At 42.4% G+C, this 15,000-nt stretch overlaps 3 protein-coding genes across 3 annotated transcripts in view; 1 reads left to right on the top strand and 2 right to left on the bottom strand.

Annotated features, from left to right (window-relative positions):
* LOC135095972 (putative lysozyme-like protein) overlaps window positions 1–6,216 on the bottom strand; it is a 28,532-nt gene extending 22,316 nt beyond the window's left edge. Inside the window, exons 1-2 of the mRNA XM_063997128.1 lie at window positions 6,069–6,216; window positions 3,216–3,302 (exon numbers count right to left, since the gene is read on the bottom strand). Of these exons, the coding sequence (XP_063853198.1) occupies window positions 3,216–3,293 (78 nt within the window). The 5' untranslated portion in view covers window positions 3,294–3,302; window positions 6,069–6,216. The remainder of the gene's footprint in view (window positions 1–3,215; window positions 3,303–6,068) is intronic.
* A 5,084-nt stretch (window positions 6,217–11,300) lies between these two features.
* Window positions 11,301–15,000, top strand: part of LOC135096003 (transmembrane ascorbate-dependent reductase CYB561-like) — a 49,463-nt gene continuing 45,763 nt past the window's right edge. The window contains exon 1 of the mRNA XM_063997174.1: window positions 11,301–11,427. The gene's annotated coding sequence lies outside the window, so the exon portion shown is untranslated. The remainder of the gene's footprint in view (window positions 11,428–15,000) is intronic.
* The window catches only part of LOC135096004 (protein Fer3-like), a 6,783-nt gene continuing 6,223 nt past the window's right edge, over window positions 14,441–15,000 (bottom strand). The window contains exon 3 of the mRNA XM_063997175.1: window positions 14,441–14,888. Coding sequence (XP_063853245.1) covers window positions 14,595–14,888 — 294 coding nt within the window. The 3' untranslated portion in view covers window positions 14,441–14,594. The remainder of the gene's footprint in view (window positions 14,889–15,000) is intronic.

Below are 15,000 nucleotides of genomic sequence, written 5' to 3'. Positions count from 1 at the left end.
CGGACTCAGTAATCATGTTGTTAGTGGTGGGACATTAGAGAGCTTTAAGAGAAGATTAGACGGGTTTATGGATGGGGATGATAGGTGGAAATAGGTAGATGGATTTCATACAGGGACTGCCACGTGTAGGCCTGGTGGCTTCTTGCAGCATCCCTTATTTCTTATTTCTTATTTCTTATTTCCCTTATATTCTTTCTTTCTTATTTCGCTATATGTTCTTAAATAATGCTGTATTTTGGTTTTTGTGTGAGACGGACAAAGCTGTGTGCTGTGGGAAGTGCTTGCTGATATGTGCTGAAGCCTCCCACATCTTCCTCCCTCCTTCCCTCCTCAGCTCGCTACTCAAAGGGCACCAAACGACAAGTCATAAATTTTCTGTGTACACTATATGAAAACGCTCAGGCTGGACACACAGCACACAGAGGGGTATAAAACTGCACCTCACTGTTTTAAATATAACTTAAGTGCACAGGCTGACACACAGTAGCACAGCACAGGTGGACACACAGCCGCTGCATCAAGGTTTTCTGCACAGCGCACCAAGACCTTACAAACACAGCCAGATCTTCCCATACTGATCTTCTTGTATATCTCAAGAAGTGGCACATGTGTTTTGCATCATAGCTCATAAGTTACAGCAAATTCATGTATATCTATTTCTTCCATGCATCCACTTCTCCATCCACTCCTCCACACTGCCTCCTTCCCTCTACAAACATCCCACAAGAACTCTCAAACTCATTATCCAAATCGATCTACTCCAAAGTTTTCCAAGTGATCCTCTGTGACAGCGATGACAACAGCAATGCACAGGATGGCACACTGCTCGTCAATGCACACTACACCTCCCCTGCCCTGCCCTGCCCTGCTCTCCCCTGCCTGTGTTCCCCTGCCCTACATCTCAGTGTGCACCCAGCCTTACAGGAAAGTTAGCCAGTGATAGATTAAATTTCCTAAGCACGCAGTCACCCTGAGGCCCTGCTCACACCAGTTACCACACAGCAAACACAGCAGCTTTCCAGGAGAGAGTTTCACCACCACACTTTGCCAACACCATGAGCCGCGCCCCTGCAGTGTGGGCATGTACGTGGCTGAGGCAGTGTGTCTGTGGCTCCTGCATTAGTGACAGACACATGCAGGGACAGACGGACAACACTGGTCTCAACCTCTACTGCCTCAGACTGACCTGTGGGGTGTCGCAATACAGCACCCTAATCTGAAGCATCATCAACTAGAATCTTCAGAATTGTTCCATGATCTGCGGGAACAATTTCAACTGGCCAGCATCACAAGCCAAGCCAGTCAATGTCAGCGCAGTGTGGCCACCACACCGCTAACTGTGTACACTCCCAACACTGCCTGGTATACTCGGCACACAGCTTATTTTGTTTTGTTTGTGATGCGTCACTGTTGCCGCAGTGTTGCATGTACTGCTGTCTTCTACTGTTATTTTCATGCTAACTGCTCCTCTGATCTTGCTAACTGCATGCCTCCCCTCTTCCCACGGCCTCGCTGCACAACACTTTCTTCTTTCTCACCACTATTCTGTCCACCTCTCTAATGCAAGAGTTAACTAGTATTCTCAATCATTCATCCCTTTCTCTGGTAAACTCTGGAACTCCCTGCCTGCTTCTGTATTCCCACCTTCCTATGACTTGAACTCCTTCAAGAGGGAGGTTTCAACACACTTATCCTTCAATCTTTGACTACCACTTTGGGCACTATTCGGAGGCTGGCATCTCAGTGGGCCTTTTTTTTTATTGGATTTTTGTTGCTCTTGGCTGGTGTCCCTCCTACATAAAAAATAAATAAATAAATAAATAAATAATAAAGTTTTTGCCATATGACTGTTTCTCACTTACAACAACACTTTTCGAACCACTGAAGGCAATGCTTGTCTGAATTTTGGTGCATCTATAAGGCCTTGTCCAGACCAAGACACAATGCTACTCACCAACAGTGACTCAACAAACCCAAAACCGTCAGGCAGCGGTCGGTCAACACTCACGAGACACAACATCCTGCCCACAGCCACACCAACAGACACCCCAGCAGCAGAGTACCTCAGCGGTCACTCGCCAATTGACCTATTTATTGTGTGAACGTTAAAGACTTGCAGAGACACAATTTTGAGTGTTTCTGTGTTTCCCACTAGATATGGCAAACATGATACAGCGTTGCCAGCACCACGCCTCATCATCGCTGGTTGTCACTGGTCAGCTGGATGCATTGGTGTGCTGGCCTGTGCTGTGTAGGGCTGTGAGGTGAACTGTGACGCCCAACACAGGAAAACACACTCGCCACGGAATTTACAGCATCTACCTCACACTGACACCTGCAATCACGCATAACCATACAGACGAGCCACTGCGTTCTGTACACGAGGCGCTGCATGAGCAAGAGAGGGGGGAAGAGGCTAGTAATATGCCAGAAACAGCTTCAAATCACACATAACTGTACAGACGAGCCACTGTGTTCTGTACACGAGGCGCTGCACAAGCAAGAGAGGGCAAAACGCTTGTAATATGCCAAAAGCAGTACTCTTTCATGTAGCTGTATTGCCTCACACACCTTAATATTGGCTAGCTGAGGAGCCAATAGATTGCGCTAGACTTCTGTAACCATTTCTGTGTATTCCTCTTGATTTTTTTTTAATTATTTGTTGTTTTGGGAGTAAAATCTTCACTTTCTTCTTACGATCACAATTTTCGAACCACTCACATGCACACAAACCCATTGTCGTGTTTTCTGTGTGGGAGGATGGCAGGCCTCACCCGTGCAGGAATCCGTGGGAGGAGGAAAAGCTGCGCGGTTGTGTGTGGGGCGCCTCCATTCACTGTCACGCACCACTGTGGTTAAACTGTGGTGGGTGAAAGTGTCTACTACCAAGACAGCCTCAGAGGAAGCAGCAATTACAGATTAGTTTCATGTTGGCGTGGAAAATGCGTAAAAAAACTCCTAAACGGGTCATAAATACAAGTTTAAGACCTGCAACAAACAGACATAACCTAACCTAACCTCACCTCACCTCGCCAAGCCCAAATTCTGCAGTAGAAAGGCATATGCAAAAATTACAAAACGGGTCGCGAATACAAATAGCCCAACATGTCACAAACACACCTACTACCCTAACCTAACCTCACCTCACCTCGCCAAGTCCAAATTCCACAGTACAAGGGCATATATCAAAAGTGAAAAACGGGTCACACACACACCTTGATTGGCCGGCGCTCCATGCGGTGACGTTTCTTCAGAGCAGCTTTCGTGGCCTTCTTAGAGTAGCATCCTCCCATAGCATGCTCCTGGGGTGGGGGGGGGTGGGTTAGTTAGGTTAGGTTGGGTTGGGATAGGTCAGGTTTAATGGGGAAAGAAAATTATTGGTTAGTATTGAGAGGCTAAGGTGGAAGGAAAATCTCTCTCTCTCTCTCTCTCTCTCTCTCTCTCTCTCTCTCTCTCTCTCTCTCTCTCTCTCTCTCTCTCTCTCTCTCTCTCTCATTTTTATTTTTTTTTTCTTTCCTTTTAATATTTCATCTTCTATTTATTCTTAGTATTGTCTTACCCTCCCCCCCTCTCTCTCTCTCTCTCTCTCTCTCTCTCTCTCTCTCTCTCTCTCTCTCTCTCTCTCTCTCTCATTGTCACCATTATCTTGTTTCTTTCTTTTCCTGTTCTTTCATTTATTCTTTCTATTTTCTTACTTTCCTTCCCTCTCAAGACATTAATTACAAAACACAGGTAGATTAATTAAGAGTTTCCTGTATCCTCCTCTACTCATTTCCCTTATTCCTTCTTCTAAATCCAAACTCCTCCACTTATTTCCCTTTTACCTTCTAAATATAAACTCATTTACTATCTAATCTATTTTTCCTTTCATCTAAATCCTCCTGCTTTCAATAATTTCCACACCCACATTAGAAAATATACACTGTTTAATTATTGCAAAATCTATTCTTCTTTATCCCCAGTTCTTTGTTTTAGGTGGTTATCATAATTCTGTGCATTAATTTAAGTGTTGCGATGTGTTGCGTATCAGAAAGACGGATTTAAACTCTCCCATTTCCTGTTGTTTCAGATTTTCTCCCCTAAAATCTCAGGGATGTGGTAGAATAGGTTTTTCGAATGGGGGAAGATGAAACAAGGGCAAACGCTGTCTCTTACCTGAATTAAATTAAAAAAACATGTATATTTTCTACAAGTCAGTGTTTCCAATAATATAGATTTGTTGGGGTGGAGCTTAACTAACCTAATCTAAATTAATCTAACCTAACCTAACCTAGCCAAACCTAACCTTACCTAACCTAACCTAACTTAACCTAACCTAATCTGAATTAATCTAACCTAACCTAACCTAGCCAAACATAACCTTACCTAACCTAACCTAACTTAACCTAACCTAACCTAAATTAATCTAACCTAACCTAACCAAGCCAAACCTAACCTTACCTAACCTAACTTAACCTAACCTAACCTAAATTAATCTAACCTAACCTAGCCAAACCTAACCTTACCTAACCTAACCTAACCTAATCTAAATTAATCTAAACTAACCTAACCTAGCCAAACCTAACCTTACCTAACCTAACCTAACCTAACCTAACTAAATTAATTTAACCTAACCTAGCCAAACCTAACCTTACCTAATCTAACCTAACTTAACCTAATCTAACATAACCAAACCTAAACTAACCTAACCTTAATTAACTTAACCGAACCTTACCTAATCTAACATCACCTAACTTAACCTAATGTAACCCAACCTAACCTAACCTAACTTAACTATACCTAACCAAACCAAACCTAACCTAACCTCACCTAACTTAACCGAACCTAACCAAACCGAACCTAACCTAAATGACCACTGCGCTTTTAATTCCAAGTACTCTTAATACCGTGACCTAAACAGCGCTATTTCTCTGGTGAACTGTGAAAATTCCTGCCTGCTTCTGTATTCCTCCCCTTCCTGTGACTTGAACTTTTGCAGGAGGGGTTTAAACATACTTGTCTTTCAATTTTCTATGATTTGATTGTAATGTGATTTTCTTTTTCCTTTTCCTTTGTTTTCCTTGGCCCAGTGAAGAAAGAAAGAAAGAAAAAACAAAGGATTATTTAGTTCATTTCAGTTAATGGCACAGAAAGAAGAAGAAGAAGAAGAAGAAGAAGAAGAAGAAGAAGAAGAAGAAGAAGAAGAAGAAGAAGGAGAAGAAGGAGAAGGAGAAAAGAAGAAATATTTACTTATTATCACTTCTTTCTTTATTATTTCTTAGTTTACTTATTCTTTCTCTCTTATTCCCTTATTTTTTATTAATAATACTCATTGTTTCTTCTTCCTTTTCTCTTTTTTCTTTCTTTCTTTCTTATTCTTCATTTCTATCTTAGTTAAATACAATACCAATTAATTCTTTCTTTCTTCTCTTAGTCTTTTTTTTCATTCTTTCTTAGTTGTTCTCCTTTCTTTCTTTCTTTCTTCTTCTTTCTTAAACTGACAAAATGATAAAATTATTCTCATTTATTCTTCTTTCTCTTCTTTTATTTTTTTTCTTACTTTAACAAAAATTACGAAATATTTCCTTAACCTCCTTCCTTTTTTTGCATTTTCTTTCTTCCTTTTTCTTTATTCTTCTTTCTTTCACTGGCTCTGTTAACCCCACCAATAACGTATAACAGGCTAACGTAAGGAACACAAACAAAGAACAAGATGAACAGAAGAGGAACAAACTGAAGAACACACACAAGGAACATATGAAAATAGTGTTTTGTTATGACACACACACACACACACACACACACACACACACACACACACACACACACACGCACACACACACACACGCACACACACACACACACTTCCGAAAAAAAAAGAAAATAATAATAATAATAAAATAATAATAAAAAAAACACTAAATAAGTATAAAAAAACACAAAACACCCCAAAAAATACGAAAACAAACAATGAGCTCTCAAAAACAAACAGACGACAGACACCAATTCCTTTCAACACAAAAACCACCGCTTATATTCCTCATTTCTCCCATAATTCCCTCATAATTCAGTGTTCCCTTGAGTCATACCAGTGCCCGGTGTCCTGATGGCGGCGTGAACCAGCGGGGAACTCATCTACAGTGTCCCTGGGCGGCGTAAAACAGTGATATATGAGAGTAGAAAGGCGGCCATCACCAGTCCTTTCCAGTCAGTATTGACAGACTGATGATGACGATGATCTTGATCTTGATCTTGATAGTACAGGTGCCTCGGGGCTATTCGAGGGATTACTTTTTTCTTAGTTAGGCCTTTATATCGGGAACATCTGTAGAAGAAAACGGATAAGATAAGTAGAAAAACGTCATATTCTCCCAAGAAATTGCTTCGCAGCCTCAAACAGCCTCAATTCGTCTCCTCACGGTTTGAATAGCACCACCATCCATTCCCTCCCTGTCTTCTCCACTCTTTCATTCCTATCATGCCCTAACTCAATCAGATTCACTTGCATCATCTCCTGTCTCTCTCATACCTCTCACATTCCAGCACCACATGCTCCACCGCCTCTTCCTCTCCCATGTGACACATCTGGCACACATTGCTGCGGGACTCACACCATCTGTAACTCCTTGCGTTCACATCCATACACTGTGCCCTCGCTCGGAAGAGATCACCGCTTAGGCTTCCATCATACCACCTTTCATACCTCGGGGCCTCTTTCTCCTTGTACCATTCCAGGGTCTTCTTTCTTTCCATCTCATTCTTCCATTTCTTGTTCCATCCACCTAGCCATCCACTCAACAACATCCACCTACCGCACACTATTTACAGGCCCACCCGCTCATCTATCCATCTATCTCCTACCCACTAATCCACCCACATACACTCATCCACCCAGCATCCCACCCACACTCACCAAACATTCAAACATCCACCCATCCTTCCTTCTCCAACTCACTCATTCACAACTCATCCACCCAACCACTTCCTCACCCACTCACCCACACCAAGCCCACCATCCACACACCCCATCACCCACACCCTCAATTCACCCACCCATGCACCTAACTATCCACTCACCCACGCACGAATCCACACAGCGATTCACCCACTCACCCATCTACTTACCTAATCACCCATGCATCCAACTACCCACTTACTCATCTACCTACTCAGTGTGTGTGTGTGTGTGTGTGTGTGTGTGTGTGTGTTAAGGTCCATCATTTAGTGCGTTGGTTCTCAAGTTTACAAGTTACAAGCGACAGTTACAGCAAATGAGAGTGTATTATTTATTGTATTAAAGGGAGAGGTCAGGTGAGGGTCTCATTGAGGTGTTAGAGACATCAAGTACTGTGTGTGTGTGTGTGTGTGTGTGTTTGCCAGGCAGGGCAGTGCGCATGCTCAGTCCGTGACGTGTGGAGACGCCACGCTCGTTTTTTCCGGCAGTAATTAATAACCTGTGTAGTTGTGGCCAATGACAGGCCGAGGCAGCAGCACGTGACCCTGCGGACAGGCGGGAACCGTCAAGTACAAGGTGGAGCAGCTCAGTTTGAAGGTGAGTGTCTTAGTGAGCGTGTGGAGGAAGTGTCAATACTGGTGTCACTGGAATTGTACTGCAACACGATGCTCCAGACAGGCCTGGTGACTTGTGAGAGGTGAGGCTGTGTTGTGTGGCTGCCTTCATGTCCCTAGGCATTGTGCTGCACACACACACACATTAGTGTAGCCTCTGCCAGCCTGAAGCGTATTTCATTTGTTTACTTAAGCTGTGTTGGCCATTATTTGGTATTTATTGAGGTTATATATTTATTTGTATGTTTCGTTCACGTGTGAAATGTGTGTGAATATTGGTGCAGGAAGGCTCGTCATTAGGTCAAGAGGCGGGTGCCCTGAGGCGGCGGCAGGTCGTCCCTATTCAGCCATTATCTGCTTCACCTCTCACTCACTATAAGCCAAACATGTCTAAGCTTTCCTACATCCGCCGGTCAGACGTGTGCCATTGCATGGTGTTGGTGTGAGGAAGGTGTGAGGAAGGCAAAGTGGCCGCCGCCGCCTCGCCTCAGCTGATGAGGTCGCCGCCGCCCGGCGCCCGCCATCATGGATTTGCAGGTCGCGGCCTGTCAGGTTCCAATATTATTTTTTGAATTTCTCAACTCTCTTATTTCGGCAAATAAGTAAGTTTTTATGGTTTCTAAAAATATAGAGTTAGTTTTTAAGTGTTTTCCGTGTGTGTGTGAAGTGAAACACGTTGGTTTTGGCGCTGTTTGTGTGTCAAATAAGGCTGTTTTTTCGGCGCTTTTTTTGAGAAGCGTTCAACTCAATTTTTTGTTTGAGCCTGTAATAAGCTCTCTTTGGTACTAAAAAATGTGTGGGTATTTTTGCAGTGTGTCTGGGTCCTGTTGAGTCAAATGTGTGGCGTGTGCAAGTGTTTGTACTCGTGTTAATGTTCCAACAATGTTGTCACTTTTTTCCAGTCAATGTTTTATTTCTGCTTCTAACTCACTTTAAATGGCTTGAAAAAATAGTTCAGATTTTTTAAAGTGTTTTTCATTCGCGTTAAGTGAAAATGTGTGGACATTTTGATAGTTTTAATGGGGGTCAAGGTTCCAACAATTTCCAGATAGTTCTTTTTAAATATCTTTAATATTACTGAGGTTTGAAATCTCTCTATATTTTTGGTATTAGTTAAAGTGTGTGGCAAGTCAGAATATGTAAAGCATTCGGGTGTAGCTGCGTTTTTTCGAGGGGTCATTTTCAAAATGAAATACGTACCCACGTAAATAACGGCCTCTGTGACGTCATCAGCCGAGACGTGACGTCATCATGTCCGCCGTGACGTCATCAGAGCGGCACCTTCCTGCCCTCCAGTCTCTTTTCGTCAATATTCAGCGTGATTTACAGTGTTTTTTTTTTTCCAGGTATTTTGAGGCGTTTCCTGACATGTAGTGTGTGTGTGTGTGTGTGTTGTCCTGTCTTTCATTGTACAGATGCTGGTGCAGTGTGTGTGTGTGTGTGTGTGTGTGTGTGTGTGTGTGTGTGTGTGTGTGTTGTCCTGTCTTTCATTGTACAGATGGTGATGCAGTGTGTGTGTGTGTGTGTGTGTGTGTGTGTGTGTGTGTGTTGTCCTGCCTTTCATTGCACAGATGCTGATGCAGTGTTTGTGTGTGTGTGTGTGTGTGTGTGTGTGTGTGTGTGTGTGTGTGTGTGTGTGTGTGTTGTCCTGTCTTTCATCGTACAGATGCTGATGGTGTATATGTCTGTGTGCGCGCGCGCGTGTGTGTGTGTGTGTGTGTGTGTGTGTGTGTGTGTGTGTGTGTGTGTGTGTGTGTGTGTGTGTGTGTGTGTGTGTGTTGCCCCGCCTTTCATTGTACAGATGGTGATGCAGTGTGTGTGTGTGTGTTGGGTTATTGCAATGTAACCGTACTCATAATTGAACCAAACCTTGCTGCTACTACTACTACTACTACTGCTACTACTACTACTACTACTACTGCTGCTGCTGCTGCTGCAACTGCATAGTGACAAAATAATTTCTTGTATTTATTGTTTGCACTGTTCGCTTGATTTGTTAACCTTCATAAGCATAGAATCAGCTGCATATGACTACTGTTTACTTGTCTACTTTATTAATTCACCTCTCACCTCTCCCTCAGCTTCTCCTCCGCCCCCACCTGTCACGTAGGGGGGTGCAATGTCCCTGCAGCTGCCCCTGACTGTCCAGCTGACGCCCCTTGATGTCTCCAGGGCCGTGGTGAGGCAGGCGAGGACTCAAGATAAACTGTTTGCTGCCGTGTTTACATCTTGATTGTTTTCATTACTGTTTGACTTCTGATCTCTCTGAAGCTTCTGATTGGCGCAGAGCAAAGTTAGTATTGTTCACTGCCTCGTAAACTCAATTCCTCCATCCATCAACTCGACTCAACCTTCCAGACAAGCATCCCCTCTTCTTCAGTGACACTCAACTGTCCCCCTCTTCCACGCTGAACATCCTCGGTCTGTCCTTTACTTATGAGCTAAACTGCAAACTTCACATCTCATCTCTTGCTAAAACAGCTTCTTTGATGTTAGGTGTTCTGAGTCGTCTCTGCCAGTTTTTCTCAACCCCCTCCAGCTGCTATCTCTGTACAGGTGCCTTATCCGTCTCTCTCTCTCTCTCTCTCTCTCTCTCTCTCTCTCTCTCTCTCTCTCTCTCTCTCTCTCTCTCTCTCTCTCTCTCTCTCCTTGACTCTTTGTTTATTTTTGTCGTTGTTTATGTGATTGTTTACTTTTGTTTTTTATGTTTTGTTTATTTTCTGGCGCTGATTCTTCTTTCTTCCTCCCTCCCATGCAAGACTCAGGGAAGAGGAAGAGGAGGAGATGAGAAGAAAAATTGAAAAAGGAGGAAGAGGAACGGAGGAGGAAGAAATTAAACCAGTATCTCTTTACTTACAAAACCACAAGGATTACAACTCCTCCTCCTCCTCCTCCTCCTCCTCTTCCTACAAAGACGAGGTAGTGGTGGAGAAGTTTTTATTTAGAAGAGGACTCCTTACTACTCAAAGACATAGAAAACGGACTTCAAGATTTAAACCAACACCTGCCACCTGCTGATCTCCGTTTTCTGTTTGATCGGGAGCTCTCGTATTCTAGTTAAGTTAGAGAGAGAGAGAGAGAGAGAGAGAGAGAGAGAGAGAGAGAGAGAGAGAGAGAGAGAGAGAGATTATTGTCTTTGATTATAATTTTTGTTATTTAAGAATGTTGTTGTTGTTGTTGCTGTTATTTTTTTGTTAAATATTATTATTATTATTATTATTAGTAGTAGTAATAGTAGTAGTAGTAGTAGTAGTTGTTGTTGTTGTTGTTGTTGTTGTTGTATCAGTAGTTGTTGTTGTTATCATTTTCTTTTCTGTGTAATATAATTAATAGTACTAAATCAATTCTATTTTTTTTTTCATTTATTTATTAATGATGTATTTAATATCCTACTAAAAATATAAATTATACAAAACTACGATCATTTTATTTGCATCCATCTACCGAACGACTCACACCTCCCCAACCCCACGCCATCTACCCACCCACTCGACCACATCCACCCATCAACCCACCGCAGGCCCACCCGCCCATGCATCCACCCATGTAGCCACCCACATCCACCAACTCCACCACCTACTTAAAGTTTTTCAAGTGTTCGATTTCAAGTCCTTTTAGATATACAAGCATTTTTAGCCGTATACCAAAACCCCTCTTCCATTTATAAGCAAAGAAATAAGTGAACCAAAAACTAGCGAAGTCTCCCGTAAAAACTAACCATTTTCTCTCAACATTTGTGTTTACCTTTCCTCTCCCCCACTCAGTGTCTCCCGCAGTGCACAGAGTTGAGAGAGAGTTTACCAGTGTGTTAAGTGTAAATTCACTGCTGTAGTGACGTTGTGGGGGCGGCCAGAATACTTATAAGTAGCGGGGAAGCGTGTAAGTACAAGAAAAGTGAAGGGGGGAGTGGGGGGGAAGGGGAGGAGGGATGGGCGACACCAGCTGGCTAGTGACGCAATCTGCACCATGCCATTGTTTACATGTTAACCTTGATTGTTTGTACGTTTGTTTGCTTGATTTAATGTGTCTGTTTGTGTTTGGCCGGTATCCCACACGGGGCGGCCCAGACAAGGCACACACACACGCACACACACACACAACATCTACACTCAATCCCCCGTCAACCCCAGGTGAAATGGGACAGTTGTAGCAGCTTTAGTAGTAATAGTAGCTATTTTTGGTGTAGTAATAGCAGTAGTATTAGTCTGTATCCATATCAGGCTGGTTTTCCCACACGGGGAGGCCCAGACGAGGCAACACACACACACACACACACACACACACTGCCTCGTCAGCTCTGGTAGTAGTAGTAGTAGTAGTAGTAGTAACTTAAGTAATACCAGTACACAATATAAGAGGTTTGTTAGTTTCTCGATTATATTTATTTATTGATTCATTATGAGCAAAACAAGAGAAGACAACCATTACAGGAAAATGAAAGATGAAATATTAGAGTTTTTTTTTGTCTATTTATCATTTCCTGCTTTGACACACACACACACACACACACACACACACACACACACACACACACACACACACACACACACACACACACACACACACACACATACTGCTTATTATTTCTAAGTTAGGTTTGGGTTGGGTTAAGTTTGGTTTGCTTTGGTTAAGTTAGGTTAAGTTAGGTTAGGTTTGGTTAGGTTAAGTTACATTAGGTTAGATGTGGTTGTGTTCAGTCAGGTTTGGTTAGGTTAAGTTAAGGTTACGTTAGGTTAGGTTAGGTTAGGTTAGGTTTAGTTAGGTTAGGTTACATTAAGGTCAGGTTAGGTTAGCTTAAGTTGGGTTTGCTTAGGTCTTGTTAGGTTAGATTCAAGTTAAGTTAAGTTAGGTTAGTTTAATTCTTGTTTGGTCAGTTTGGGTTGGGTCAGGTTAGGTTAAGTTGGGTTTGGTTAGGTTACGTTAAGGTTAAGGTCAGGTTGTTTGGTCAATTTGGGTTAGGTCAGGTTAAGTTTATCACCAATTTTGTCCATAACACTCAGTTCCATAGTTCTTTGTCTTCCTCTTCTCTCTGTCTTCTTTCACCTCTTCCTCCCCCTCTCTCCCCATACCACAGTGCTCATTCTGTTGCTTTCGTTCCCATCTCTACCTGCCTGCACACATGACCTGGCTATCCCCATCCACTGTGTTTATTTAAGATTATATTTTTGTTCTTTCTTTAGCCTCAATTTAATTATCTGTCTTGGCAAGTGATAGCAAAATATTTCTTTATATTCATTGCAACTTGCTCTTAATCTTGATGTCGTTAGGTTAGGTTACGATAGGTCAGCAGTGGGTTAGGTTAGGTTACGTTTGTTCAATTAGGTTAGGTTATGTTTGTTCGATTAGGTTAGGTTAGGTTAGGTCAGCAGTGGGTTAGGTTAGGTTACGTTTGTTCGATTAGGTTAGGTCACGTTTGTTCGATAAGGTTAGGTTTGGTTAAGTTACGTTAAGTTAGGTTAGGTTAGGTTACCTGTGGGTGGCAGATGGCTGATGAGAAAGTAAGCTTTGTTTGGTTAGGTTGGGTTGGATTAAATTAAGTTAGGTTGTGTTTGGCTTGGTTAGGTTAGGTTAGGTTAGGTTAGGTTTGGTTAGGTTAAGTTTGTTTAGGTTAAGTGAGGTTAGGTTAGGTTAAGTTAGGTTAGGTTAGGTTAAGTTAGGTTTGGTGAGGTTAGGTTAGGTTAGGTTAGGTTTGGTTAGGTTAGGTTAAGTTAGGTTTGGTTAGGTTAAGTTTGTTTAGGTTAGGTTAAGTTAGGTTTGGTGAGGTTAGGTTAGGTTAAGTTAGGTTAGGTTAAGTTAGATTTGGTTAGGTTAAGATTGTTTAGGTTAGGTTAGGTTAGGTTTGATGAGATTAAGTTTGGTCAGGTTAGGTTAGGTTAAGTTTGATCAGGGAAAATTTAAATATATTACAGTAACTAGAAGTGTAGCTAAGCAAAGAAGTTTAAGACTATACATACATACATACATACATACATACATACATACATACTTAGATACATACATACATAAATACACTAGTACACATATTATTGGGATTACATCTCTCTCTCTCTCTCTCTCTCTCTCTCTCTCTCTCTCTCTCTCTCTCTCTCTCTCTCTCTCTCTCTCTCTCTCTCTCTCTCTCTCTCTCTCTCTCTCTCTCTCTCTCTCTCTCTCTCTCTCTCTCTCTTATAATACTAGTTTCTTACTTATAAATATCTCTATAAGGTTTGGAAGACAGTAGTAGTAGTAGTAGTAATAGTAGTAGTAGTAGTAGTAGTAGTAGTAGTAGTAGTAGTAGTAGTAGTAGTAGTTGCTGTTGTTGTAGTAGAAAATATATTGATTGTTAAAGATAGTGATAATAGTAATAGTAGTAGTAGTAGTAGTAGTAGTAGTAGTAGTAGTAGTAATAGTAGTAGTAGTAGTAGTAATAGTAGCAGGCCTCTTATGGAAGACTTTGTATGCTGGAAGACTATTATGAATTAGTGTGTGTGTGTGTGTGTGTGTGTGTGTGTGTGTGTGTGTGTGTTCAAATTTGCAAGAATACATTGTTTTTTTTTCACTATGTATAATGAATGTATGTGTATGGATGTACACACACACACACACACACACACACACACACACACACACACACACACACACACACATTATTCTATCATTATTGAATTATTATTATTATTAACTTATTACATTTACAGAGACAAACCAAACATACAAGTTATTGCATAATATTCTCTCTCTCTCTCTCTCTCTCTCTCTCTCTCTCTCTCTCTCTCTCTCTCTCTCTCTCTCTCTCTCTCTCTCTCTCTCAGATATGGTAAAGTTAGCTTAGATTAAGTTAGATTACATTAAGTTAGGTTAGGTTAGGATTAGGGTAACTAGGAAACACACACACACACACACACACACACACACACACACACACACACACACACACACACACACACACACACACACACACACACACACAGGTTAAGTTAGGTTAAGTTACGAGACACAATAATAGGTAAGATGGACACACACACACACACACACACACACACACACACACACACACACACACACAGTTAAGTGGTAGACAGCTGACCCCCAAACTGGCCCGCACCACGTTTTCCAAGGGACATCTCAGGGTCCCACTCGTGCGGCCTTGGTGGTGCAGGGGTGGTAGTAGTGGCTGCGGCCCTTCCTACCCCAACCCTTCCTGCGGGGGTGGCTGAGGCGGCGGCTGCAGCAGCGACGGCAGCAGCAGCAGCGGCGTCGTGTTCAGATGCTAGGAGTTCGGTCATGAAAGATATGTATGTAATTGCAAGCCGGAGAGTTTCAATGCGTGACAATCTCTTCTCGTAAGCAAACGTTGGTACCTGAGGGAGAGAGTGAGTGGTTAGGGGGAAAGGAGAAGTGTTTGGGATGAGGGAGGAAAGAGGTGTGGTTGGGAGAAGGTAGGGAGTAGGAGGGATGTAAAGAGAGAGGGGT

The sequence above is a fragment of the Scylla paramamosain genome, unplaced genomic scaffold, assembly GCF_035594125.1.
Source record: "Scylla paramamosain isolate STU-SP2022 unplaced genomic scaffold, ASM3559412v1 Contig2, whole genome shotgun sequence".
NCBI lineage: Eukaryota > Metazoa > Arthropoda > Malacostraca > Decapoda > Portunidae > Scylla > Scylla paramamosain.
The sequence above is the reverse complement of the archived record's forward strand: the minus strand, read 5'-3'. Positions and strand labels throughout refer to the sequence as shown.